At 32.8% G+C, this 27,757-nt stretch overlaps 2 protein-coding genes across 34 annotated transcripts in view; one reads left to right on the plus strand and one right to left on the minus strand.

Moving 5' to 3' along the window:
* The window catches only part of LOC145249551 (histone H2B, gonadal-like), a 42,671-nt gene extending 42,237 nt beyond the window's left edge, over positions 1 to 434 (plus strand). For all 3 annotated transcript variants that reach the window (XR_013863547.1, XR_013863548.1, XM_080111225.1), the window contains exon 2: positions 271 to 434. Coding sequence is in view for 1 of the 3 variants with exons in the window: in XM_080111225.1 (XP_079967351.1) it covers positions 271 to 314 (44 nt within the window). In the remaining 2 variants the exon portion in view is untranslated. The remainder of the gene's footprint in view (positions 1 to 270) is intronic.
* The window catches only part of LOC145249546 (uncharacterized), a 517,983-nt gene that overhangs the window by 1,036 nt on the left and 489,190 nt on the right, over positions 1 to 27,757 (minus strand). For 15 of the 31 annotated variants that reach the window (XM_080111198.1, XM_080111196.1, XM_080111209.1 and 12 more), the window contains one exon: positions 6,587 to 6,686. The exons of 9 other annotated variants lie outside the window; for them this stretch is intronic. In XM_080111198.1, coding sequence (XP_079967324.1) covers positions 6,587 to 6,686 — 100 coding nt within the window. Of the gene's footprint in view, positions 1 to 238; positions 328 to 6,586; positions 6,687 to 27,757 lie in introns of all 31 variants that reach the window. 7 more of the 31 variants (XM_080111220.1, XM_080111204.1, XM_080111211.1 and 4 more) reach the window with 2 other exon arrangements.

Here is a 27,757-nt window from a genome sequence, read left to right on the forward strand (position 1 = left end):
TTTTATTTATTAGTCAAGAGATATTTAACATCATGTTTTAAATTATAATGAATGTTTAAAATAACAAAGTATTTAATAACATTTTTTAAAAAATTCAAAATTATAATTTTTAAAAATTCTTACAAAGTGTCTAATATTTTTTAAATTATAAATTTACGAATCCATTTTAAAAATTATAAATGCAAGCATTTTTACTTTTGAAAAAAAAATGAAAAAAAATTAATAAAAAAGGATTCACTTTTTAGTTTGATATTTTTTTTTTGTTTTTAGATGACATGCATGGATGGACACTGATCACTTTTTCCAGCCACTGACCAGATGACCAGCCTAAAATAGAAGAAAGAATGAAGAACGTGCAGTACATACTAAAAAACATGCAAAAAACAAAAACAAAAGATGGAAGCTAGATAAAAAAAAAAAAATGCTTAAATCTATTTTATGTTATTTTTCTTTTTTAAACTTCTTATCTGGCTCTGCAAAAAAAAAAAAAAATTAAAAAAAAAAGGCACACAATGAAAAGAAGGTAGTTGTATACTCCTCCCCCCACTTCTGCAGTTATTGTTGTTTTCTAAGTAAAAATTCATTTTCATAACAGTTATTAAGAGTATTAGGTTAGTAAATAAGTGTCGAATAAAATATTCTTTTCTTTCTGAAAATAAAAACAAAAATATATCCTCAAGAATTATGCGAGCAAATAATGGTTATGCATAGAAAAACACCCACATAAGATCACATTTGTGTGTTTTTCTCGCCTGAATGTAACTTTGATAAATATTTAATTACAGTAGAACCCCGGGATACGGTGGCCCTAGGATATGTTTTTGTCAGGTTACAATGTGGAATATGTTTTTTCCGGCTCCTGGTTACGGTATTTTCTCTGCCTTACAGTGTTATTTGATTATATATATGTGTGTTATATACTGTGCTGTATTTTGTTACTAATTTTTTTAATGCCGTATCCCATACAATTATTTTTACTAGCCGGGTGGAGGGAGGTACACCGCTTTGCCCGGTCATAAAATACGCTTAAATATGATATTTTAATTTGTCCAGATTTCGTATATATTATTAGTCATGATTTCAAAAGTAAACAAAAAAAAAAAAAAGTATTTGGGTGCCATCAGCTAGAATCAAAACCGAAAGCAAAACTGTAGCCTTCAAAGCTGGTGACGTTACCACTGTATCAATGTGACACGCATATGAACTGATTAAAAATTAAAAATAAACTAAGATGAATGTACAAAATGTACAACGATTTTTTTCAATTTTGACCCATTTTGGACACCTTAAAACTATCTTAACTGACTAAAAACCCATAAAAGAACGGCCCATAAAAATCCAATCATTTGTGTCCCCTATCGCCGCTCTGTGGTTTTTAGTTTCGGAGGAGATAGAGTTTGAAAATATGAAGACAGACATACAGCCTTTTATATATTAGATTATTTATCAAATATTTATTGAAATCTAAAATATAATGAAGAAAAACTGAAGCTAAACTAATTCTATAGTTATGGGCGACTCAAAGGCTCCCTCTTCCTGAGCTGTTACACCAAAGCGTAGGGGAGAGCGTCATCGATTTCCAAGATTACTCTACTTGCCCTTGATCCTTCTCTTAAAATGTTGAGTGTTTAGAAAATGGGGCATCATGTACAATGTTTTAAAGTCTTTCGAATCACTAGACCGAGGATTGAAACCTGGTATCTCAGACCATTATCGAACACTCTTACTAAAACGAACCTTTTAAAAATCGTTTTTCAGTATTTTTATTCAATTTTCTCATCACGACTACTTGTAACAAGATTTCCATTTAAACACGCCTGCTTTAAAATTAAAAGGTCACTTTATCCTATGATTAAACTTTGGCAGCTTAAAGCAACAGAATCCTTCAACATTTTTAACACCAGAAGATAAAACCTCAGACCTTCTGTATCCAAAGGATTTGCTGAAATCTCACATGCACTTTAAGAGTGTGTCCAGGGTGGAAAGCGGTAATTGTTTCTACTGTTGCATCCAAGGAACAAGGTTTGGTGCACTTAACAACGATCTGAACTGACATAATGTTTATGAGGCCTCCCAATATTCAATTTCTGGTCCATATCATGGGAGGTGGTAACAAAGTTTAGAAATGGAAGTCCTGTGTATCCTGAAATAGGATGTGACTTTTTTTTTTTTATGGGAATCGTTCCAGACAAGGCATGAAGCTACTTGATGTAAGGAGGTAAAAGAAAAATAAATACTACTTCAATGCCAAAAACTTGCCAACAATAAATGTTAGGTGGAATAGATTCCGATCTAGAAAACAGCAATTCTTTTCCCTTTGCCAGAAACATCTCTCGCGGAATGTGAGGACTAAAGGGGCAAAATAAGGAAAGCGAGAGTCACTTTTAATATATTTTTTTTACTATTCTTCTCTAAGCCCTCCATCCGGGCAATAGGTCCTGCACTAATCAACTGAACTCCAAACTCTATCTCATGACAATGCTACATCCCTGTGCTTGTTTTACAGGTACTTTAATGGAATGCACTCTGATTATATAACACTTGTGCCCCCTCGACATAGACACTCCTAACTCGACAAGCAGCAAAATCACACTCCTTCGCCATAGAGGTCCGTACATGCTAGGAGGCCTTTTACTCTAATAGTTTCTTTCCTCAAACTGCTAGATTGGAATTTCCTCCTGGTCTCCTCTTCCCTGACTGTACCGATATGCAGAAATTTAAATGTAATTTTGCTTCTCAACACCTTAAATAGTATTCCTGCTGATATGATCCCAAGTAGTAGCCTCTTTACGCCTAATTGGCAATGTGCCGTGTTCGAGTTGAATAGGATTTAGAAAAATAAAAAAAATTGTTACGTAAATTTAGCTTGCTCATAAGAACAACTCAGAGATTAACAAAGAACAGGCGAAAAAATGGTTGCAAAACCATTTCTGTTTCTTTCTAAGGTGCATCTTTTTGAAATTGGGAATCTTTACATTCAAAATTCTGTCCAGGTTTCAGAGTTCGGCATAAAGATTGCTAAGTTTGAAAAGATGCATCCGAAGAAAGTAGAAGATGAAAATAGTATTATAATAAAAATAAATAAATAAATAAAACAAAATAAAAAAAATTTCCAAATCATCAATCTTCATCTCAAAATCTCCCAAAACATAATTCCAAAGATGTAATCCAGAAACCCCATGCAGGAAACAATAAAATGAAATAATAAAAAGGTAAAAAAGATAAATTGCAAAGAAAAAAAAAATACATTCGTTACAGTTCAAAAGACAGACATGCACGAGAAAACCAAAAGTTTGATTCTTTAATTTTGAAAGCATTTATTAACATACTAGTAGGTCTACCCGCCATTTCCTGGGGCAAAACATAACATATTTCTATTAAAACCTCTATCTCTCTCTCGTTCTCATTTTCTTCCTCCCTCTACCCAACCCATTTCTCTCTGGCTGGATACATACATGCAGACAACTCTTGTTTGTATAAAAGATTCCTCATGGAATAAGTCAGCATTTTCTTTCCAAATGGGTAAATACAATGACTGAAAAATCACCTCCCATAACCCAGTCGCTTCATCTGAATATTTTTTTTTCTAAATTTTAAATATTCATCCGGGGCAATGCTGATCAGAAATATAGAAACTTTGTGGTTCTTTGATTTTTAGTTTTTGAATTTTAGCTTTTGACTTTTCACATACACAGACACCTTTTATATAATAGATTACTCTTCACAAGCTAAATATATGTTTAAATTTAAAAGAGACAAGGATTGTTCCAAAAGTAAGTAAAAAGCTGAAACGTTGAAGAGCTACAAAGACGGGAGTGGTACCATTAAAACGAGAGACTTTTTGTGCTCGAGAATTTATTTTTCCACATAGTCACCACCTTTCTCAATGCACTTTTGCCAGTCTCTTTTGATGCCTCGGTCATAAAAATCCTGAGCGCACTTTATCACTCACATCTTTATCGCCAATCTGAAATCGATAAACCCATCTCCTAATTGTGCTGACATCAATTGCGTTGGCTTTGTACATGCCTGTGAATGTTGATCGGTTCATTTTTTTTTACATGAAGGGATTCAATGATACATCTCTGCTTCTGGCATAGGTCCTTGATAGGTGTTGCTTTCTTAGAGTCTTACACCGTCAATATCTGCAACAGAGAAATGAAATTTTCAGGTTATGAATGCATAAATACAATCATAATGTAAGTTGCAATCCCTTCTGATCCATTTGGACGAAGAAATAATGGGAGGCATTACTTTTAGAAAGTCCATCGTACTAAAGAATGAAGCTAAAAATAACGTTTTAAAACTGAACACTTGTTTAAAAAATGTATCTTGTACTATTGTACTGTAGTCAATTGGACAATATCATAGTAATCGTGAGAAGTGTAAATTTGGTAAATTGGATTACTTAAAATGACCGGCTCATCAAGAACTTGTTTATGTTGGACTTGAAGACGACCATATTGTAATCAGCAGAAAGCAGGCAAACGGGAGACAGTTCCACAAGTGTGCAGTTCTAAGAAAGAAGCATTGTTCATGGAATTTACATTTAGGTTTTAGCACGGATAAAGAGTGGGGGGGGAGATTATTGATAGTGTTTTCAGCAAGACGAGTGTTTCTCATGAAAGTTTGGTGAGGAGGGACCATAGATTGGAGCTCAGATGAGCACTTGCCATGAAAATGACGATAAAACAGGGTCAGGCTCGCAACGTCTCTTCTGTGAGAAAGAGGTTGTAGGGAAGAAACCAGGGCATCCCCTACTCGGCTACGAAGTCTATTTGAATTCTGAAGGCAGGATAAGGTCTTTCTAGCAGCTCCTGCCTAGATGTGGCAGCAGTACTCCATCCTTGGCCATATCTGGCTCTTATATAGGTAGAGAATTGCATCAGTAGTGAGATATCTACTGGATCGATAGAAGGATCCCACCATTTTTCCAACGACCTTGGCAATAGATTTGATGTACATGTTCCATTTCAGATCAGGAGTAAAGGTCAAGCCCAGAAGCTTGTCAAAACATGGAACCTCTCCAAGACGAGAGCCATTCATTTCAATTGATGCCAGATGGGGATCAGAGCATTGATGATGTAAAGATAGAAGCTTGATGTATTAAAAATAATCAGCCACCTCTTTCCCCATTCTACCACATACTCAAGATCAGTGGAAAGAAAATCAGAGAGAACTTGGTCATTTACAGCCTTTGATGTGTTGCCATAGATGGTAGTGTCGTCAGTATAAATCTCTACGAATGATCTAAGGATGTGATTTGGAAGATCATTGATGTAGATCAGGAAGAAAGTTTGACCCAGGATGGACCCCTGAGGGACTCCAGCATTAATACTATGAGCTTCTGATTTCTGCCCATCAACCACTATTATGAACCCTTCTCAATATGTTAATATGGGAAACAACTTGTATCAATGTATAGAACAACCATGTTGACACATTAGTTCTTATTAAATCACTAAAATTAAGCAACGTTGAGCCTGGTCAGTACTAGACGATTGACCAACTGCAACATGTATCAACATGTTTGCACCATTCTCAATAATGCAATTTGAAACAATGGCTCATATTCCAATAGATTACCAAGAAGACGAGTGGAGTGATTGGTCCCACCATGGTTTAAGTCTATCAAAATCTTGCTGTACCAATCCATCACGAGTTTACTTGGTTCTACAAGTGCTTTTCCATCGTCATTATTCAAGAGAATAATTTCAGTCTGCTCTAGGCCTGCCAAGCTAGTAGTCTGCCCAATCAAACTTCCTAATGTTTCACATATATTCATAAAAGCTTTAAGAGAGGGGTGATAAGCTTGGGCTTGCTAAGTTCGAATCCAGTTCGAGATAAACACTTGTATCAAACCCACACCTGTCTAACCTCTTGAGGAGGTAAATAAGAGCTTTTTAAAATTGCCAGTTGAAACAAATCTTTTTAAAATTAAGATGACAAAGTAACTGCTTATTTGAACTTTCTAACATATGTAAAATTGAACTTTTATGTTAATTTTAAGTTAATGACTTATTTTCAATATAAAAATTGTCATTCTTAAAAAAAAAAACCCAAATCATTGTAGTATTTACTAAGTATTAAATTATTTGACATTATCTCAGACTCCTTGACATTCTGACATTTCTTTATTTATGATGGTGCCATAGGTATAAGGATCAATCCTAAACCACCTTGATTTAGTTCCATGAATGAGGTGCTATTTGAAGCCTGCAACTGGATGTGATGTTTAGTTATCCTGACGGATAAGAAACCGAGATAAAAATTGGGGGGGGGGGGGAAAAAAAAAAAATATATATATATATATATATATATACAACACATTAACCAGCAGGATTTAAAAAAAGAAAAAGGAAAAATATGGGATGCAAAAGAAATTAAGTATTAAAAAAGAAGACATACAAAAGAAAGAAGAAAAAAATAATTTAGATCAGATCCAAAAAGATTTGAAAGCAATCTTGTTTGATATGGTTTGGTTTTTCTAGCAACGACGAGCAAGTCAGATGAAGACATGAGAGCAAGGGAGATAATAAATGGAGCAAGGGAGATAACAAATTGAGCCAGAGAAAGGGATACACACACACAGCAGGACTGTTACTAACTTTATCCTTGTTTATGGAGCTAGAAGTGGTGAGTTTAACTGGATCAACTGTCATTGTGGAGTGTAAACTGGCAATGACCTGCAGGGAAGGAAGAATAAGTAAGAACAAAAGCAAACAAAAACCCAGCAATACTTATTCGTCACTAGATAAAGAAAAAGAAAGATTTTTTTAAAATCCTTAAAATATGTCCTAGGTGGTCCTACAGTTTTGTTATAAAATTTAAACATGAGTATTTTTTAACATTAAATTTATTAAATGCAGGGTTGTCCGGAAATCTTATTAGTTCTTAAAAAAAAAATAAAAGTAGCAACAATAGAGACACAATGATGAATACAGAACTTTGTAAACTATCATAGATGCCATGCCATGCCAGGACATTATTTAGTGTTCTGAAAAAAGTTGTTCATACAAACCTTTTTGATTTGTAAAAATGTTAATGAAAGTGAATAAACTGGATTCGTTACATGTTCTTTCCATTACTTATTTGGTTCTTGTTCAAAATTTCTATTATATTAAAAAAAAAAAACAAATATGTGTGTGTGATGTACGTACCCATCATAAAATAACATCACATTCCAACAATAGGATAAATTGATCAAATAGTTTTATTTAAAAACAAATCAAATTTTATGAGTAAACTGAAGAGATTCTCTTACCCACCATTTTCAAAACAAAGCCCAGAAACAAAGGGAGATAACTCCACAATAATACAAATTTTCATGCTGCAATACATACAAATTCCCATTAATCGCTTAAAAATGTTTTTCTTTATAAAAATAAAATTACTTAATCAATTTACCTAATTTTTGGAATATGATATTTTCGTTTTGGCATGGGTAGATGCAAAGAATTTTCTTTATTTTTGCTTGTTTTTAATATAGGAAGAATTTTGAACAAGAATTTATTTTTCTAGTCTTATTTCAGTTGAGTGAGTGTCCTTAAAATCAATAAGTTGAATCCATGACCCGTGTTTTGTATTGCTGTATTATTTCTGTCTCTATTGTTATTACTTTTGGTAGGAATAACAATATATATATATATATATATATATATATATATATATATATATATATATATATATATATATATATATATATACATACATGAGGATAAAATACACGAAACATAAAATGAAATGTTGTAGAGACAAAGTATATGACAAAAAGAAAAACAAATTAAACAGGAAGAAATCATCAAAAACGAAAGATTTACCAGTTTCATTCAGATCAATGAATATTCCAAATGAAACATAAATTTCTTGTTTTTCAGGATTTCTCTGTGTTTAATTTATTTTTCCTTTTGTATTTCTCATACATATATTTTATATATACATTGTGTGTATATATATATATATATATATATATATATATATATATATATATATATATATATATATATATATATAGGGGAGATATATATATATATAGGGGAGATATATATATATATATATATATAGGGGAGATATATATATATATAGGGGAGATAATTCTTGTTAAACTTATTTTATGCATGGTATAAGTTATATATAAAAACAGAAAAAAAAAATTTCAAACTTGTAAAAGCAAAGAATCATTTCTAAAAGTTTTTTTTTAATTAAATAAAATCTAGTGCCAAAGACTGATGTAAAAAAACTCACAGATTTCTCCTTTGCAACAAATAAATAAAAGCAAAACATTAGAACATATTTAAATAAATGAGGTTATTGTTATTATTATTTTTTTATGCATAAGACCATCAGGTACGGTGCACCAAGAAAGTAAAGTTGAAATAATTGAAAAATAAAAATGAATAATTAAATAAACATTGTATTATTATATGTTTCCCATTGAAATGTGTTGCACAATACCCATTGTTGGGAGACAAAAAAATGGTGACGAATATATTTACTCGTGGGGGTGGGGGATTTAATTGAAGAAAGAAGTTTGATCACATTTTTGAAAATTTTAGAAAACTTAATGATATAAAATATCTATTTTAGTACTTTTTTTCTGAGACTAACGGCACTTATAGAGTTCAAGACAATTATCCAAGGGGAATAACTAGCATCGACCAAATTATCTCTTGCAAAAAATCGTTAATTTTGCTTAGTTGAAGCCAGTTACCCTCCCTCCTCCCCCCTTGGATAATCATATCAAACTCCATAAGCACCAGACTTTTGATGTAAGATTTTTTTAAAGACTTGTCTTTTTTTTCTCTTCATTTTATTTTTTCGTGGTAGTAATGTTTAATAAAATATTTTATAACATCGTTTTTTTTAATGTTCAAATTAAAAATCATTTAAAACTATTAAAAACTCAAACCAAAATAAAAAAAAAACACAAAAACATTACTGAATTCCTGTAATAAATAAAACAATTTAAAATCAATTCAAAATTATTTTTAAAATCCTAACTTTTAGTTGATTTTTAATTTTAATGTATTTATTTTGTTTAATCTTATCTTTTAAAACATTGTTTTTCTTTTAAATATATAGACAACTGTACGCCCAGTAGAAAAACAGAGTATTATCACTGCACTGTTATCCTAAATAGTACTGTGTCTGCACAGAGACATCCAACGTCTCCATGGTTATTCTGTGTTAGATATGTCACTTTAATCAATGTGCCGATGATAATTAAACATGAAAAAATGATTGAAATATTGTTACATTATACTGTAGTTCTTTAGTTTTTAACCGTGTCGTCTATTTAATCTGTTAAGCAGAGTTCCAAGTTCTTGACGAATGTATATAAAAAGGAATGACAATTTATTTGCTGTTCAATTCTTTCTCAATGTACTATGGAGAGAGAGAGAGGGAGAGAGAGAGAGAGAGAGAGAGAGAGAGAGAGAGAGAGAGAGAGATATGGGGCATGGTGGAGTGTTGTGGATGACACAAAATGACAACTGGTCGTCTCGGTGCCCTCTTCTCTCTAACTAACTTTTTTCCTTCGCTGGCATTTATTTTTATTTACAAAAACTTTAGATAGGAATTTCATTTTTCCATGCCGCATTCCACTGGCCCTATTACATTCATCCAAAGCCAAATTCCAATATGACTGTTTTCAAACAGAAGAATGTTCATTTCAAAGCTTCTGAACACTTCTTTAAATTGTTATGACTTTTGATGACATTTCTTGGCTTGAAGATTTCCACAATATTTACGTGTGTGCATCCAGCTTCATATGCGTGTGTGCACAACTAGCAATGATTCCGGCGTTGCCCAGAATACTATTAAAAAATAAAGCCGCTAAAAGATGTACAATGTAATTAGATTTTATTTTAATTTCGAATTCTTTTTTGGCAATAGTCACAAATGAAATAAAGACTCATTTTCTCTCGTGAATCAATGTCCCTGCTAAGCAAATTGTCCATTCACTGACCATACAGCTTGCAACATGCATGGATCCCATCTGTATATAGTCCCACTTGTGCAGGTTATCTTGTGTTTTAGCAACCTTTGCTCGGGACTAGTTGAGTGTTACCTACTCTTTCTCGAGAAGTTCTTCTTTCAGCACTGAAAATATACCCTATCTATCATGTTCAAATAGAAAAACAAATAATGTAATTTTTGTGACAAGTCTAACTCAACTAGTATATATTTTCTGTAATTAATGTAACCTGTAGCAGTCATGAATAAAATAAAAACTTATTTTCTTTCGTGAATCAATGTTCCTGCTAAACGATTTGGCCACACACTGACCAATTAGCTTGCAGGGCGCACTGATTTCGTTTATCGCCTAAGGAACTCCTTTAGTACTTTTAATCAGCAGAGAATGTCTAGGAAGCAACAAAGAAAGACATCCCTTCTCTCTCTTGTCCCTGTCTACTGGACACGCTAGCATTGACGATCTTCACCTGAGGATAACTGCTGGCCAATCTTTGACACTGCAAAGAACTTTCAACTTTTCATTTTCTTCACTTGGATACTGTTTTCGTATACTATTAATATATAGAAATGTACCTCACTTCTCTAAACCCCTTCAAAGAAAACAGTAGTTGTTTCATATTTTTAAAGCCCCTTTTTTCCTGGTTGTTGTTAAATCCGGGAAATATTTTAAAGCACTACCAGAAAGACAGCCTTTAGTTGAGAATGTGTTTTATTAACAAAGGAAAAAAATAAGTCTTTCTTTTTAGCATTATTGAAAATTTGAATGTGAAATATTAAAAATAAAGCCGTTAAAAGCTGTCCAATGCAAATATTTTCTTTAAAATTTTTTATCTAAAATTCTTAAAAATGATTATTATTAGCAAGTAAATTGCACTAATAACTACTAAGAATTTAAAAAAAAAAATGATTTTTTTTATTAAGAACTCTATTCAGGTTGAGATTTTATTAATTAATATGGTGAAATTATTCAATGTGACTCCACCTATTCTTTCTTCTTATGGTCTCGGCATGTGTTATTTTGCTAATGATAATGAATTCATTGGAATCAAAAATTGGAAAAATCAGAACAGTTTTGGATATCGGCATCGAGAAAGTCTAAGCCTAATTTCCGATTCCGAAAACAATTTATTTTCATTAATTTTTTGTTAACAACTTGATGTTCTATTGCTGATACTAATGATAAAATGCTAAATATTTATTGATTTTAAAATACTAGAAAAACTAAAAATTATACATTCAAGCAACAAATTTAGGTAAAAAGAAAATGGCACTGGAAAAAAAAATGTCCCGGTAAAAATGGTAGACATTGTAATATATGGAAGGGGACAGATCCCAGTAATTAAAGGAACAACGTAAATAAGTTGGAAATAATATTTATTAAAGGAAAAAGCTAGAATCGAACCCAGTATTCAAAAGTTAAAAGTGAATACATATTGCAATCTCAGGAATTTAGTGAATTGTCCATTGTTTTTAGAAATAATGATACAATTGGTCAGGTCAGATATCGGACAATGTAAATTAAGGAATGTTTTCGTTTTGCAAAAAAAAAAAAAACAGGTTGGACATATATGTATGTAAATTCATGCGAGAAAACATTCACGTGTCTGAAGCACGTTTTGACGTCACAAAGAAAGATAATTTACAATATATTCAGAGAGTCAGTTGAGTTGGCAGAGCCGAGATCGGGGAGTTAGTTCAGAGTGGAGAGACAGCAGTGGAGTTAGCTGAAACCCTTTTGGAAGTGACCAGAAAGGGAAACAAGAAAATGTAACTCTAAAAGGCAATTGAATGATCATCAATCATCTAGCTGGGAGAATAAACGTCATGTATTTTGTAAACCTTGACTTCGTTTGTCATATTTCAACCTGAAAGGTAATGTGATTTTGTCTATCATATTTGTAAAAGAACATTTATATGTAACACCCTCCTTCCATAATGTTAACTGAATCCTTTCCAAAGTGTTGTCTGTCCTCCTCCTCAAAAGTGTAACTGTCCCCACCACCATCAATAATGTATTTCCCTTCTTCATGTTTAAAAGAAACTGTATTACACGTCTCTCTTTTCACCTATATCAGCCTTCTATTAATAATATGTGTTAAAAGAAATGTCCTTGCAGTCATTATCGTACACAGTATTATGAATGCCATTATCAGTCCCTGTTCTGTGTACTCTGTTATATATGTCCCCGTTAAATAAGGAAACATGGCATGCATGAAAAAAAAATTGATGGAAATTTCACGATTAGTTTATCAAAATACATCCAATACATAAAGGGAAAACAAAGTAACTTGTAAAATTAAAAAGAGAATTATATCTACGTTTAAAAGTAGATCAGGAAGGACCATACACACCAAAAATTAAATTCTATTGTTTTGGTAAGTAAGCGATTTTAGAATCAGAATTCATAATTGTATCAGAATTTGGAACAGAATCGGTAATTGTATTGGAATCAAGAAAATTATTAGAATTGTCCTAACACTGATAGATATTCATATTATTTTGGATTCATCTGACTAATGTTCTCATCTTGAGTGTGATTTTCACAATGTTTCGCTCAATGTAACCTCCGACCTTCTTCAGGCGTATCTTGTCGAACTCGGGGATTTGGACAGAATATCGAGCAGAACTCTTTTTTTTTACATCATGTTTCCACTCGAAATTCCGTCCAAATTCCTGAGTTTGACAGAAACATTCCCGAGTTCGACAAGATACACCTGGAGAAGGTCGGAGGTTACATCAACCGAAACGTTGTGAATATCACACAAGATGAGAATAGTAGTTTGATGAATTCAAATAATACGAATAACCAATCCTCACCTCAAAAATTCAGAAACGTCATACTAATAGATATATATTTTTTTTATTATTTCACGGGGACACAATACAGTTTTAAAAAGAAATTGTCCTAAGCCATCATCAAGCTATCTTAAATCAGGATTAGTTGTTAAAGTAGAAGCAGCTGTAAGTTTGATTTATGTAGCAATCTATGCGTTCGTTTGCAGATCAATATAAGTTCATTGTTGTTTACAAAGTGCAAAAGATTTAACAATGAAAACAAAACAAAGGACATTCTTCAGAACGATAATGATAAAAGGTCGAACTGTGATAATAAAACAGTTTTATTAGTTTCAAATGTTTTTTTAAAAACAAAATGTACATTCTGAAAAACAAGAAAAAAAAGATAAGATAAATCTTACATTTAAAATATTTTTAAATAACAGTTTTTTTGCAATAAAATGAAAAGGTTCAAGAATTTGTCAGAATACGAGAGCAGTAAAAAAAAAAAAAAAAAGATTAGAATGTTTCATTTATTAATTACCCAAACTTTTTAATAGTTGAGGAGAAATAACTTTAAAATATCTAATATAAAAAGCAATTGTCTGTATATATGCATGTCGGGTCAAAACAAACCACAAAACAAACACCCACAAAGTTGGCATTTTCTTCGTCAGTGCCGCCCTGAATAAATAATATTTGAGTGGAGGGCGGGGGTTGTATGCTAGTAACTAAAGGGAAGTAATGTTGATTTGAGAGGGAAAGAAAAAGAGAAAGATAGAAGTTTTAATAGAAAAATGTTACACCTTTGTCCTGAGCAACAATGACTAAACTTGCTAGTTATTTATGAAGTGAGTTCTCTTAATTTATTGAATGAAAGAATATTTTTTTCTGATTTCACATTTACTAATTTGGATTCTGCTGATCTTGAATGAATTAATATTAGAGTATTTTTATTTATTTTTTATTTTTTACTAAAACCTGTTTGACATCATACTAAATCAGAATATGTAAAGTTTGTAAGTGTATCTTTGGTAGTTTCTGAGTTTTAGCAAAACAGACAGAAAACATAACTTTCCTTTATATGTTCTAATTGATAAAAATTATCAGATTATCTGACAAATCGATATTTGATTCTAATTAGCGATTTCTTCTTTTTTATCCTTGTAGCATGTTCATTAGACTAAAAATAATTCAATCCACTTTGTTTCTGAGAAGAACTATTTCCAGCAAGAAAATTTATTATAATGAAGACAATTTTAAATAATTATTTAAATTGCTCAAAATGTTGTAAAAATAATTCCTGAGTTTGAAATCTTTTCTTTTTATAATAGGAAAAAAAAATTGTCTTTATTTCTGAAATCTCTAATGTAAGATAAAAAATATCTTTTCGAAGTCATACAAAAATAAAATTTGAGCTTTGGTTGTTTCTTAGTTTCAGCAGTACAAAAACTGTTAATGCAATATTGTTCTTAAAAAACTTTTGTATTGGATATTTTAGACTATCGTATGAACTTTTTATTTACTAGTTAATACATGCGTCCTCTGGTGCAAATACCTAATAATTAAAAATCAAAAATAGTAAAAATGATGAGATTAGTGATTTACTTCCACTGTTAAAAATAAAAGTTATGTTTACAGAAATAAAATAATAGAACTAAAATATAAAAGCAATTAAGGTTTCAGTTAGTATAAAATAATAAATTATCTGTAAAGAATAGATATCTATTAGGTTACACGTAGCATGGAAAATATGCAAGCAAATAAAATACATATAGTGCTATATTTCCTTCTACTGTCAGTGAGGATTTGTTAGAAGGTAAGACACAATACCATGGATTACATTTGGATGTAACCATTCATTCGAGGTTTGGATCTTGGCATAGATACACTTGCTAGTCTAGCCACACTGAAGAATCCCGATCTGCTAAAACAGCTCTATTTGGATGATGTATTTATAAGAGTATGGCAGTTTGTTTGAAGCATTACAAGTATATAACTATTTAATAAAGATGTTTGCAATGTGGTAGAGGGCATAATGTTGAAAGAGAAGATGAACTAAAATAAAGTGAGCAGACAATATATGTGGTATTTTTATTAAAAAAAAACTGATTTACTTTTAAATAAATATTTCTTGAAGTGGAGCATTTGTCTCGAAATATCAAAATATATATTTTCCATTATTCCAGACTTTATATAGCATTAAGTGACAGATACATTGAAAATGAACAAATAAATAAGCTTTTATATTATTTGGATTCATCGGATTACTGTTCTTGAGTGTGATTTTCACGTTTCGGTCGATGTAACCTACGACCTTCCTCAATCAAACTCGGGAATGTTTCTGTCAAACTCGAGAATTTGGACAGAATTTCGAGCAGAACGCATTATTTACTTCACTGGGGTAGCATGCTCTTGTTCCGTCAGCCATGACTGGATAGATGTTCTAAGTAATTCGCAATTGTACTTTTCGGTCGCCCACACTGAGGATTGAACCTTCAACCGCCAGAATATCACTTTTTACAATTGATTTTTCAAAATACTCTAACCAATGCGCCATGGGTCTGCAAGCATGCTACTCCTGTGAAGTAAATAAAGGGTTCCGCTCGAAATTCCATCCAAATTCCTGAGTTTGACAGAAACATTCCCAAGTTCGACAAGATACACCTGAAGAAGGTTGGAGGTTACATCAACTGAAACGTTGTGAAAATCACACTCAAGGTGAGAACAGTAGTCCGATGAATCCAAATAATACGAATAACCAATCCTCATCTCAAAAATTCAGAAACATAAATAAGCTTTATTGAATAAAAACATGACATATACATTGCCGCTATCGCTTCATTGTTATTTACCTTCTCTTTCATCGTTTTAGCCTCTATTGTATTGTAAACAACCTCATAATATATATATATATATATATATATATATATATATATATATATATATATATATATACTTGTTTATTGTTATATAAACATGCTCACATCCAGCTGCTACAAATAGCCACTTGTTTCAATCAAACAACAGATATCATCAGGCAGCGACTTGACTATTCAAAAGTTCAATGAATTATTCATCGAACTTTTCAATGAATTATTCATTGAACTTTTGAATAGTCAAGTCGCTGCCTGATGATATCTGTTGTTTGATTGAAACAAGTGGCTATTTGTAGCAGCTGGATGTGAGCATGTTTATATAACAATAAACAAGTATTATCAGCTCTTTTTATTGAGCACTATCTAACAACCTCGTTGAATTCATTAGTCCATTACTTTTGAATATAAAAAACCCGAGTATATATATATATATATATATATATATATATATATATATATATATATATATATATATATATATATGTATATATATGGAAAAAATGGTGTGAGCAAGAAAATTGTGAAGAAATATACGAAGGGCGTTCCAAAAGTAATGCCTCTTTTTTCTATTTTTTTTTTTAATTTTTTATTTTTTATTTTTTTAATTCTGCTTGAATGTATCAGTGGAGATGGTAAATTGCAAAATTGCATTGTTATGATGCCTAAACTTATGCATTCATGACTTTAATGTTTCATCTCTGTGTTGCAGATATTGACAGTGTGAGACTCTAAGAAAGCAACCCCTGTCGTGGACGTGCGTCAGAAGCAGAACTGCATTGAGAATGATGGTGACTATGCAGGAAAATAAATTCTGGGGCGCAAAAGGGCGCTCGTTTTGATGGTACCACTCCCATATTCATAACTCTTTAACGCTTTGTTAAAAAAACAAAAACAAAAAAAAATTTTGAATAGTCAAGTCGCTGCCTGATGATATCTTTTGGAAGGATCTTCGTAAATAACGATTATGCATAAATTTGCTCTCAAATTAAGGGCGACAATTCAAGCATAACAAACAAGAGTGGTTTCCCCTTATTATGTATTTCTATTATTTTGATTAAAAAAAAAGCAGTTATATATTTTTTTAAAACATTTTTAGTTATATATTAATATAGCTTTTACTTATTAATTCATCACTTTTACCTTATTTCTTCCTTTTTATTCTAGTACACTAGGAGGTATTGGATATTTTTTTTCGAATCCTTTGAGATGAGGTTTCATAATTTGTGTATTCAATTTTTTTTTTTTACTGAAAAAACCTGAAGAAGGCCAGAGGATGAGTTGGCCGAAACGTGGTGAAGCAACAACAACTATGAAGATGAGGATAACAGTCCATAACGAAAAAAAAAAAAAAATGAATACACAAATTAGTATTAGATCAATTTAAAATTACAGGACAAGAAATAGTGTATTTTTATAAAAAGAAAAACTAGGAAACATTAGATGAGGAGTGAAGTCTCTCGATACATCAAGCAAGCAAACATCAAGATACAATGAAAATAAAAATTGCAGGCAGCATTCATGCAAAATTCATGCAAAATGCACTGAAAAGAAATTCATCCTAATCATTAAAGAAAATTTTTTTTTTTTTACCTTATCTCACATGAAAGCCATAAAAAAAATAATTTTTTACTATAATACGCAACGTCGTTGCGTATTATAGTAAAAAATTCGTTGCGTCGCAACGATAAACTTTTCTACCATAAATACTACTAATTTTAGAAATGGAAATGGTTTTGAAACTTCTAGGCTTTATCCAGGATTGCTTTTTAATTTGGTATGTTAATTTTATAGTATGATCCGCCTTAATTTTACATGTAAATCTTAAAATCAGTTAAACCTTATTTTAGTGAAAAATATGTCATTTCTCATTGAAAGGATAATTTTTCAAACTGCTACACTACTGATAAAAACCTAGTTTTTTGCGTGTGTGTGTGTGTGTGTGTGTGTGATGGTTTAATGTTAAAGTTTAAGAAATAAAAGTTACTCATTAGATCACTGAAATTTAAGCAACGTTGTATGTAGGTCATCCTCAAATGGGTGACTCTAGAAGTGTAAACCATTTTGACTTTCAGAACAGTTTCAGATGGTTCGCTGTTACACACAAGTCCTGGGAGGTGACTTGTTTGTAGTAGACAGTCCCACAGAACAAAATATTCTTATCGTGTCGAAACCCGGGAAAAGAACATGTGAAATTGCTCCAGAAAAGGTTTAATATTTATGAAGCAATTCTGGTTTCTGATTGTTTGGTAGCAGAACGTGAATTAATTTGATTCGTCAGTTCTTAGCAGCATCGTTTATAAATAGAATCGTCCGACTGTGTGGGATCATACCCCATTAAAACACTCTTTTGATGGGATGTGTCTCCTAGCGGCTTCGGCTGCAGGGAGACAGGGTAGTACATGTCAAGGATTTGTCACTTGACACTCAGCCCAACAGGTGAGGGGCCAGGAACCGGCCCAGCACCTGTTGGACTGAGGTACACCGCCTGGGTAATACCTAGGAGGTCCACCCTCCCAGGCCTTGCCACCGGGCTTTCTGGTGGGGCAAGTTTATTGCTTGCTGCCTGAGGCGCCCCGACCGGGGAATGCCGACGGGGTTACTCAGGCAATTTTTAAAATTGCAGGAGTGCCCCTCCTTTAGGGGAGCCTGCGGGGTTCCCACTTTCCAGGCCTTGTGCCAAATAATGCTGAGGTGGGCAGCATTTAAATAACTACCCCATTATCCACTTAAAATATTGCAACAGTGACTATTTGAGAATATTAGGCTCTGTGAATGAAAATACAGCAACAGCTCCCAGTCGAGGGGGAGGGAGGGTTCTCTTGGCCCCAAAAGCCACCAGTCTAGGCTATTGTCGAGGTGGCATATTCTCTATTAGCTGAATCACGGTCCTTGTCCTGTGCAGTTCTAAGAGATTCACTTCCCCAGACTTTGCTTTCTTACCCTGTGAGAAGGGGTTACGTTATCATTGCTAATCGCCTGAGGCGCGTCTACCAAAGAATGTTGACGGAGTACCTATGTATTTTTTTTGTAGGCTAAAGTGCTCTTCCTCTAAGGTGCTGGCTTTTCAAAATGACACTTTCACGACCTTGTGTCACATCTTCCTATCATAGGAGGGAGATAAACATTGACAGCTCCCTACAAAAAAACTAGTGACATCAAATCGAATTGCGACTGACAACTGCAAAATAGTATATATATGTATAACATGCATATTCTCAATGGAAAAAAACACAGGAGTTTACTGCACAACATACATGGATAGAAAGAAAATTATGGATGATTTTCTGATGCTATTTTATCCAAAGAAAGTGCATGTAAAAGAACAAATCTCACGCAGATTGCAGGAGAAGGAGTTTAGTTTTTTTATAGCAAATCAACCGCAGTGGGTCATTCTGTGCCAGATATTATAGTCTGAAAATAAATTCTTCATTGGTAGAAAAGTTACGGTCAGTAATAGCTCACTTAGTGATATTGCAGTCAAACCGATTTCTGTTAGTGTTTGTTCTAGAAGAGTTAGAAATAGTCTGTTTTTTTTTTGTTTCTTTTGTTACATACTCTAATATTTGAGGGGCAGGTACTTCTTTGAATATCTGTGCAAGAGTTGTTGCGTGATAGTTTTTCTTACGAATGTTCTTATATTTTTTGCAGTCGATCAGTATGTGACTAACTTAGAGTAGTTGATTGCAGCAGGACATTAAGGTACTATTTCTCTTCGTACATGTCAGATTTGTATTACATCACGTGTGCCTTTTTTTCCCAGATTAATTTCAGAGTATTTTGAATTCAGAATTCTGTTTTAAATGTTTAGAATCTTACACTGGAGCTGAGATCGTTTGGGGACTATCAGAACTGCAGCATTATGGTCAACTAATTCTTTGTAATACTGTTGTGGACTTGTGGTTCCAGTAATAATCAAAACGAACATAGTAGTATAATTAACAAAATTGTATTAACGAAAGTATATGACATTAGTACATGTCATGATTCTGGGGCCATAACTGCCACTAGCGTTTAAATGTAACTATATTCATTTTTTTTTGGAGCAGTTCATTATTTCTGAAATAGGTGGATCAGCTTATCATATAATTATTACACCGTTGAAGTCTTTTCTTTTTGACATGTAAATGGTTGCTCAATGTTTCTTTTTCTCTTTTCATTGATGTTGTCTCCTGCTTTTTTAAAAACAGAGGTTGTAGTATGCTTATTTAAGGTTTAACAATGCTTTAAACTGAACCAGTAATACTTTATGTGGTATTAGTTCTACTCGAACTATACCAGTTTCCTCTAAAAGAGGAAGTTTACAGAGGATATCAAATTAACAAGCATGTGCATCCAAGGAAGATGATAAACAGCATCTAGCATTCCGAAATGGTAACCCATCTAGTACTGACCAGACTATCTTGCTTAACTTTAGTGATCTAATGAGAATTGATATGTCAACATGATTAAGCTGTATGTCCAATGCTTTCTACTTATTTTTTAATCTAATTTTATTTTTTATTTTTTACATGGAGGTCACCACTTATCAAGGCTCGGAAGCCACTCAGGGATAAGAGTTATTGCGTGTACAGTAATTAATGGGATAGTATCATAGTAATCGTTAGTATTGGAGATTTTATTTTTTACAGGATACGATATACACACATAAACACTATGGATCTTCACAAACCTATCTCCCACCCCATAAGGCAAAGAGCAGTTGTCTCAAACAATACCACGGTTCAAAAAAAAAAAAAAAAAAAAAAAGAAAGAAAATGATTTGATTAACCTATCTGTTACGTGTTACTGAGAATTTCCTATTTATGACATCATATCCTGTTACGTGTTACTGACAATTTCCTATCTATGACATCATATCCTGTTACGTGTTACTGACAATTTCCTATCTATGATATCATATCCTGACACATCACACTGATACTAATCTTTGAATCTATAATGGAATATTCTACTTTCCTGATTAACATAACCTTACGGAACATACAGTTTGTTTTTAACATTACTTTTACACGTCCAATATCGTTACATTCATCCCTTCCTCACACGTCCTGGATATGGTATTAAACTATATCCGATGATGAAGCCCCAGCTTGCAGGCTTTGGGGAGTGTGGAGCCACCTTTTAATTGCCATTGCTCCCATGTCCACTCTGATCCAGAGTGGTAGTACCTTTTAGGGTCCCAACCATGGGTTAAATAGAAACCGACTTGAAAAAAAAAAAAAAAAATTCTATAAAAAGTTTTTCAAAATCACTGAATTCGGCATTAAATAACCTGAAAAGTGTTGATATGCCGTAAAACAAAAACAACCAATCAACCAATCTTCCTCACAAATTAAAGTATTTGTATCTGTCATTTTTATTGATAAAACTTTCAAGCCTACTCCTGCGACAGGCCACTCGCACTGTATTTTGCATACTTGTTAATTCAATAAGATAAAAGAAAAAAGTCTTGAAAATATAATCTGAATAAATAAAATATCGACTTACCTTTAAATAAATCTAACGATCAATTAATTCTTATCAGTTAAATTATTATTACACTGCATTCTTAACCATGCATTTTTTTTTTATTATTTTAACTAAAACTACAGAGTGACGCCTTCCCAAAAATGCCACCTATCGAATTGGTAATGAAATATAGAATCCTTTCTGCAATTCAACCATATTTGGTGCAAATAAACTTAAATCTATGCCTGACTTGTCCACCAAGATACAGTTATGAATATTCAACAGTCTTTGTTATATCACAATTCAATAATACATAGGGAGCAATTTGATAATCGTCTCATGAACAGGAGATTTAATCCTGAATGGGTTTTACACACTCCTCGAGTTTTAGGCATGGAATTATCTCACAGATAACATCTATTTAAACAATCCTCAAATTATTTTTCAACTGAATATCAGTATTGTAATTGTCTGTATTTTTGTATTTTGAGATGAGGTGTTTTCATTGATTGAGATTGTCGGACTGACTTCCTCATCTTGGTTGTAAGAGTCACAACGTTTCGGCCGTTTTGCCCTCCGGCCTTTATTAGGTGTTTTGTATCGAACTGGGGAACCGTTTGTTAGGAGTCTCAAACCCAACCCTTTTTTATTATTACGGGGGTACCGTGTTCGGACTCCAGCTAGGCTCTGGTACATAGTTGTTGATTCTCTGTTTTGAATGTTACTTTTTCACTGCCTTCGTTCAGGATTGAACTCAGCACCTTTGGGTAACTGTAAACCTTGATTCAACGTCTAGGACCACTCGGCCATATGTCACTAGGACAATTCTTAGTTGGTTTTTGAATATCAGTATAATTCCAAGAGAAAAGTATATTAGAATTATTGCAAATTTTCTCTATTCTGCACAACTCCTCATTTATAAATCTGACCCCTAATTCACTAATTCGACTCAATGGCAGTGTGACTTGTTTGTGATGAATAGAAATAATAAAAAGAAAACATCAGGCATAAACTGATTCATATTCTTGGGTGATGGAGTGTTTTCCAGTGGAGACAGAAAGGAGGGATCTCAGGAGGGGAGATTCCCCTGTCAGTCAGAAAGGTAGGAACATTTTCTAGCTCTCTGGTTCGTAGCTAAAATAAGGACAGTGCCAAGAGAGGAATGTGTCATTGTTTTTGACAATTTATATGTTGTATCCAGGTGTACTTATCATTGAATGGCGATAAAAACAATTACGGTCTGACATTCAAAACTAAAAACTTGGAGGACAAGTCATGCATAGACTAAAGTTTATTTGTATTAAATATGGTTGGATTGCAGAAAGGATTGTGGATTTTATTAACGATTCCATGAGTGGCATTTTTTAAGGGTCACTTATACTATTAATATTAATCTACGATATTACATAATTTTCAGAATGTCTATCGCTATTTAAATTTATTGCTATTTAAAATAACAAAAAAAAAAAAAAACTTGTTTTTATAAACTCTAGTCTCTGAGAATATTTGCATGCAACTAAATTATTCAAACGATTGGGAAAGGATTAGAATTTTGGAAGAAAAAGATTCTGCCATTTGCATCCAGACTTTTGTTTTTAAACATTCTTTATCATCAACCAAGAAATCAAATATTATTAACATGCAAAGTATTAAAATATTATGACAAGAAAACAAAAAGATAGGAGATCTGATCACAATATATATATATATATATATATATATATATATGTTCATTCGTAAAAATCAGTAGAACACTCTTCAACAACTGATATTGTTTATATAAACAGTAAAATGTTCCTTCCTCAATAATGAGATGGGGAGAAGTTTGAATTGTTGAAAACAAACGCCAGGGTTTCCAACTCAGCCTGAAGCAATTGCCTGTCTGGTCACACTGAGGAGCTGTGAGATAGCGAATATATATATATATATATATATATATATATATATATATATATATGACTACCCGTGACCCGTTGGGTCAGTATGTTATATTAGCTATGGAATTCATGTCTGAGCATGACATGTGTGACATAAAGAAAATAGTTTTTTTTTGACATAACAGAAACATTTGTATGAAAGTATATTAAAATGAAAAATCACGGAGGGATCACTCAAATATGAAACAAAAAAAAATCCTCCCTATTCGTGTAAAGTTACTATTTTTCCGAATAATCGCTCAAAAATCGAAAATTAAACATGATTTTCCTACGAATCGAACACTGACGAACGTTATTTAGCAGAAAAAACGCACCTGAACCTACCGATGAGAAATATAAGAATGACAAATCCATATTGGAATCCTTCAACCAAGTTATAGAAACTTAAAATCCCCCCCCCAAAAAAAATTAATAAAACCTGAAGCAAAAAAATAAAACCTAAATAAGTAAAATAAAACTACTATTGAAACAGATTAGTAAATGTGTCAACAAATTCACCGTTCTCACACAACTATTTTGTATCTAGAAATGTAAACAAAAAATAAAAAAAGAAGGAAGGAAGGAAGAAAAAAGGATGGATAGAGAGTAGTAGTAGTAGTAGTCTTGGCTTTACTACAATTGTTCTTATGTTTGTCAACGGGTTAAAGTTGTTTAGTTGTAAGAAAATAGCGACAGTATAGTTGTAATAAAGAATAGTTGCAAAACACCTCCACTCTTCCCATGTTAAATAATAATTTCGAAATAATAACGTTAATATTTTAGTGCGCAGGTCAAAATCTGCAAAAGAAGCGATTTGTGTTTATTTGTTTACATTGTTATGGGTTAATGTTTATGCGTGCATGTGCAACCGGATGTTCTAAACCAGAAAGTAGGTTACATCACTCGTTACAAGGTCATTTGAGTTTTATATATATATATATATATATATATATATATATATATATATATATACACACACTGATGATTCCCGAAAGGATGAAACACTAGTGCCTGTAAGTATTTAATAATTATTATAGTAAATAATAATGTCGGTCCCTTTAAGAAACTTGTTTCTTATCCCTAAGCACTTTCAGTTGTAATAAAGTCAGTCAACTTAGTTAATACACTCAGATCGTCATATAATAATAAGGTCACTCTGACTGATGCTAAAAGCATTTAATAAGAATAAATGTTTAATATCAACTGTATCTCTTGCGGTTTATGGTAGTCTAGTGTTTCGGGTCCTTGCGAATGAAGCCAGACATGACTTTTGTTGCCAGGGTTCGAATCTCTTGACTGGCGTTAATCGTGACACCACCCTGCACTGATGATTCTCAAAAGGATGAAACACTAGTGTCTGTAGATATTTAATAATTATTATATTATTATAGTAAATCTGAAACGCACGTAAACGATTTCAATGACTTTTAAAAACATTATTACAATGATCCAAACATAATTCTCAATGAAAAACCAAGACACGGAATAATAAAATAATGTTAAAAAATACACATTGTTGGTGACTACTCCCTTATTTAAATATACATCTTTTTTTCGTTGGAATTTATTAACCCATTTTATATAAATATATATATATATATATATATATATATATATATACATACTGCGGATATATTCACACTAATACTACAGATTTTACCGATTCTCAACCAATTTTATTGATTGAATGTTATTATATGACTATATCTTGATTCATGAACATTACTTTCAATATCGTTTTACACTTTTTTTGAAGATTATAATTTTCCAAGTTTTCAATTTTTACACTAACTAGCAATTATATAGCGATTCCATACTTTAATCAATTTTTAACTGCTGCTTTAAATGGCTCTGAGTGCAGAAATTTTAACAATGATCTGAAATGGAACACATACATCAAATCCGTAGCCAAGGTCGCTGGAAAAATGGTAGGATCCTTCTATCGATCCAGTAGATATCTCACTGCTGATGCAATTCTTTATCAATATAAGAACCAGGTACGTCCAAGGATGGAGTACTGTTGCCTCATCTGGGCAGGAGCTGCTAGAAAGGACTTATTCTGCCTTGATAGAGTTCAAAATAGACTTCATAGCCTAGTAGGGGATGCCCTTTTCTCTTCCCTGCAACCTCTTTCTCACAGAAGAGATGTTGTGAGCCTGTCTCTGCTTTATTGTTATTTTCATGGCAAGTGCGTGCTCATCTGGGCTCCAATCTATGGTCCCCCCTTGCCAAACTTTCATGAGAAACACTTATATAGCTGAAAACACTATTAATAATTTCTCCCACTCTTTATCAGTGCCTTAACTTAAACGTAAATTCCATTCTTAGAACTGTACGCCTGTGGAACAGTCTTCCGTTTGCCTACTTTCCAGCTGACTACAATATGGTTGTCTTCAAGTCCAACGTAAACAAGTTCTTGATGAGCTGTTTCACTTAAGTTAACAAATTTACCGAATTTCATTTACTGACGATTACTATATTGCCAAATTGACTATTGTACACTCTTTAACCATTACCCTCGAGTGGCCTCTGAGCCTTGATAAGAGGTGATGCCTATGTAAAAAAAAAAAGAAATGTGCGAAATATATATATATATATATATATATATATGTACGTATATATATATATATATTTTTTTTTTTTTCTCCTGATGCCTTTATACTTTGCCTTAATTTATATGTCAATGACAATCCTTTTCTCCTGATTTTAATTTTAAGATTAATATTAAAATGCATCTGTGGACAAACTGATACAACTATAAAACAATGTATATCTGCTACATGGAAAGTCTTCAGGCAACTGTCGACAATTTTACAAAAGGCAAAAATCTCATCATATGTGAGAATGGCAAGGTACAACAATATATGTCCGTTGGTTGTTGGTTGGTTGTTTTTGTTTTACGACATATCAACCCTTTTCAGGTTATTTAATGCCGAATCCAGTGATTTTGAAGACAAGTTTTTTTTAATAGAATATATTTGTTTTTTTCAAGTCGATTTCTATTTCACCCATAGTTGAGACCCTAACAGGTACCACCACTCCGGGTCAGAGTGGACCTGGGAGCAATGGCAATTAAAGGGTGGCTCCACACTCCCCAAAGCCTGCAAGCTGGGGCCTCATCATCGGATATAGTTTATGGTCATATCCAGGACCATATATGTCCGACCTGCACTCTTGTATGGCTGCGAAACATGGTTGACAACAAAACGTCAGAACGACACCTATGCATCAGGCGGAGAAAATTGCTAGTCTCTCTCTACGAGCCTCCATGAAAAAGAATTTTGCTCAACGATGCCTCAACTTGTATCTCGCCTACCGTCAATCATCCAAAATGCTTCATGGTGTGGACATATTGATGTTGATGGCCTACAACTACATGGTAGGGCACTTAAAACAGTGTAAAAAGTGAAATAGCAACAGACAGAAAAAGTTGGAAACCATTCATGAAACATCTAACCTCAAGCTTGAGAAAAGTTGAAAAATGGAAATAGAAAAATCATAATTTCGATTGTTAAAATTTAACACTAATTTGATAGCAATTTCTGACCACTGTTAATTCATTCATTTCAGTGAATTTTTTTTAAAAAATAGATATAATATAGCTACTTTAGTTGTTACGTTAAAAATTTTCTGTACTTTTGTATTTTAAGATTCCAAAATAACCATTGGCTATTCAATAAAGGGAGACAACTAAGAAATACCTTTGGTTCTTGTCAAGAATTCCCCCTACATTAAAAAGCAAAAATAAAGAAAGATCTGTATGATGTACACAGACATGACAGAAAAGAATAGACACCTTTTATTTCAATGAACACATAATTTATAGAACAAAATAAAAAATAAATGTAAAAAATTTAATAACTAATATTTGGCTGACATTCTCTTTGCTGTTTTTAATGCTAGGACCCTTGTAGGTATCACATTGGTCAGTTGACAAACATTATTTTGGGGAATTTCTTGCCATGTCTGATGCAATAATGCTAAAAGTTTAAGCTTAGAAGATAGCTTCATTTTCTTTTTGCGAAGGTTCCGGTCTAATATGCTCCAAAGATTTTCAGTTGTTCATATCCGGGGACTAACTTAACCATGGAAGTTTATTAATCCCATTTTGGCTCAACCAATGTTCTGTCATTCGAGCAGAGTGACAAGGAGCTTCATCTTCCATAAATAGAGAGTTAACTTGGTTCATTTTACCACGTGAGAATATTGGTAGGAGTCGTTCATGTAATATTGAAATATATATTTAGCAGAATTGATGTTTCCCTCGAACTCCACCAGGTTTGAGTGACCATCACTCCAAATTGCACCCCATACCATAACCAAGAAACCCCCATATTGCAGCATTGGCTGCAGTCTTTTTAAGTCAAACTCTTGCTGAGGGAGTCTCATTATCCATATCCTTCCACTGTTGGGAAATAATGAAAATCGTGACTCATCAGAGAAAACGACATTGGTCCAAAACGTCATAGTTCTTGCAACTATCTCATGAGCCCAATCTTTTCTGTGCTTGATATTGGCAGGATGAAGAAGATGTTACCTTCTTGCTGCTCTACCATAATACCCCAGCTTGTGAAGATACCTGACAGCTGTTCTGGGACTGACTCCAGCTTGTGCTGCAATGTCAGAGGCTTCGCACCATGGATCCTCTTCACAATTTCTTTTCACAAGAAGCAAGGTTCTTTCATAGGGCCAGGGGTGACCTAGATGAGGTTTTGTGCACTCTTTGTCCTCTCTTGTGAACTGCATGATTACTCTATTAACAGT

This window comes from Euprymna scolopes, chromosome 28 (genome assembly GCF_053919585.1).
Source record: "Euprymna scolopes isolate OS-2025 chromosome 28, ASM5391958v1, whole genome shotgun sequence".
Taxonomy (NCBI): domain Eukaryota; kingdom Metazoa; phylum Mollusca; class Cephalopoda; order Sepiida; family Sepiolidae; genus Euprymna; species Euprymna scolopes.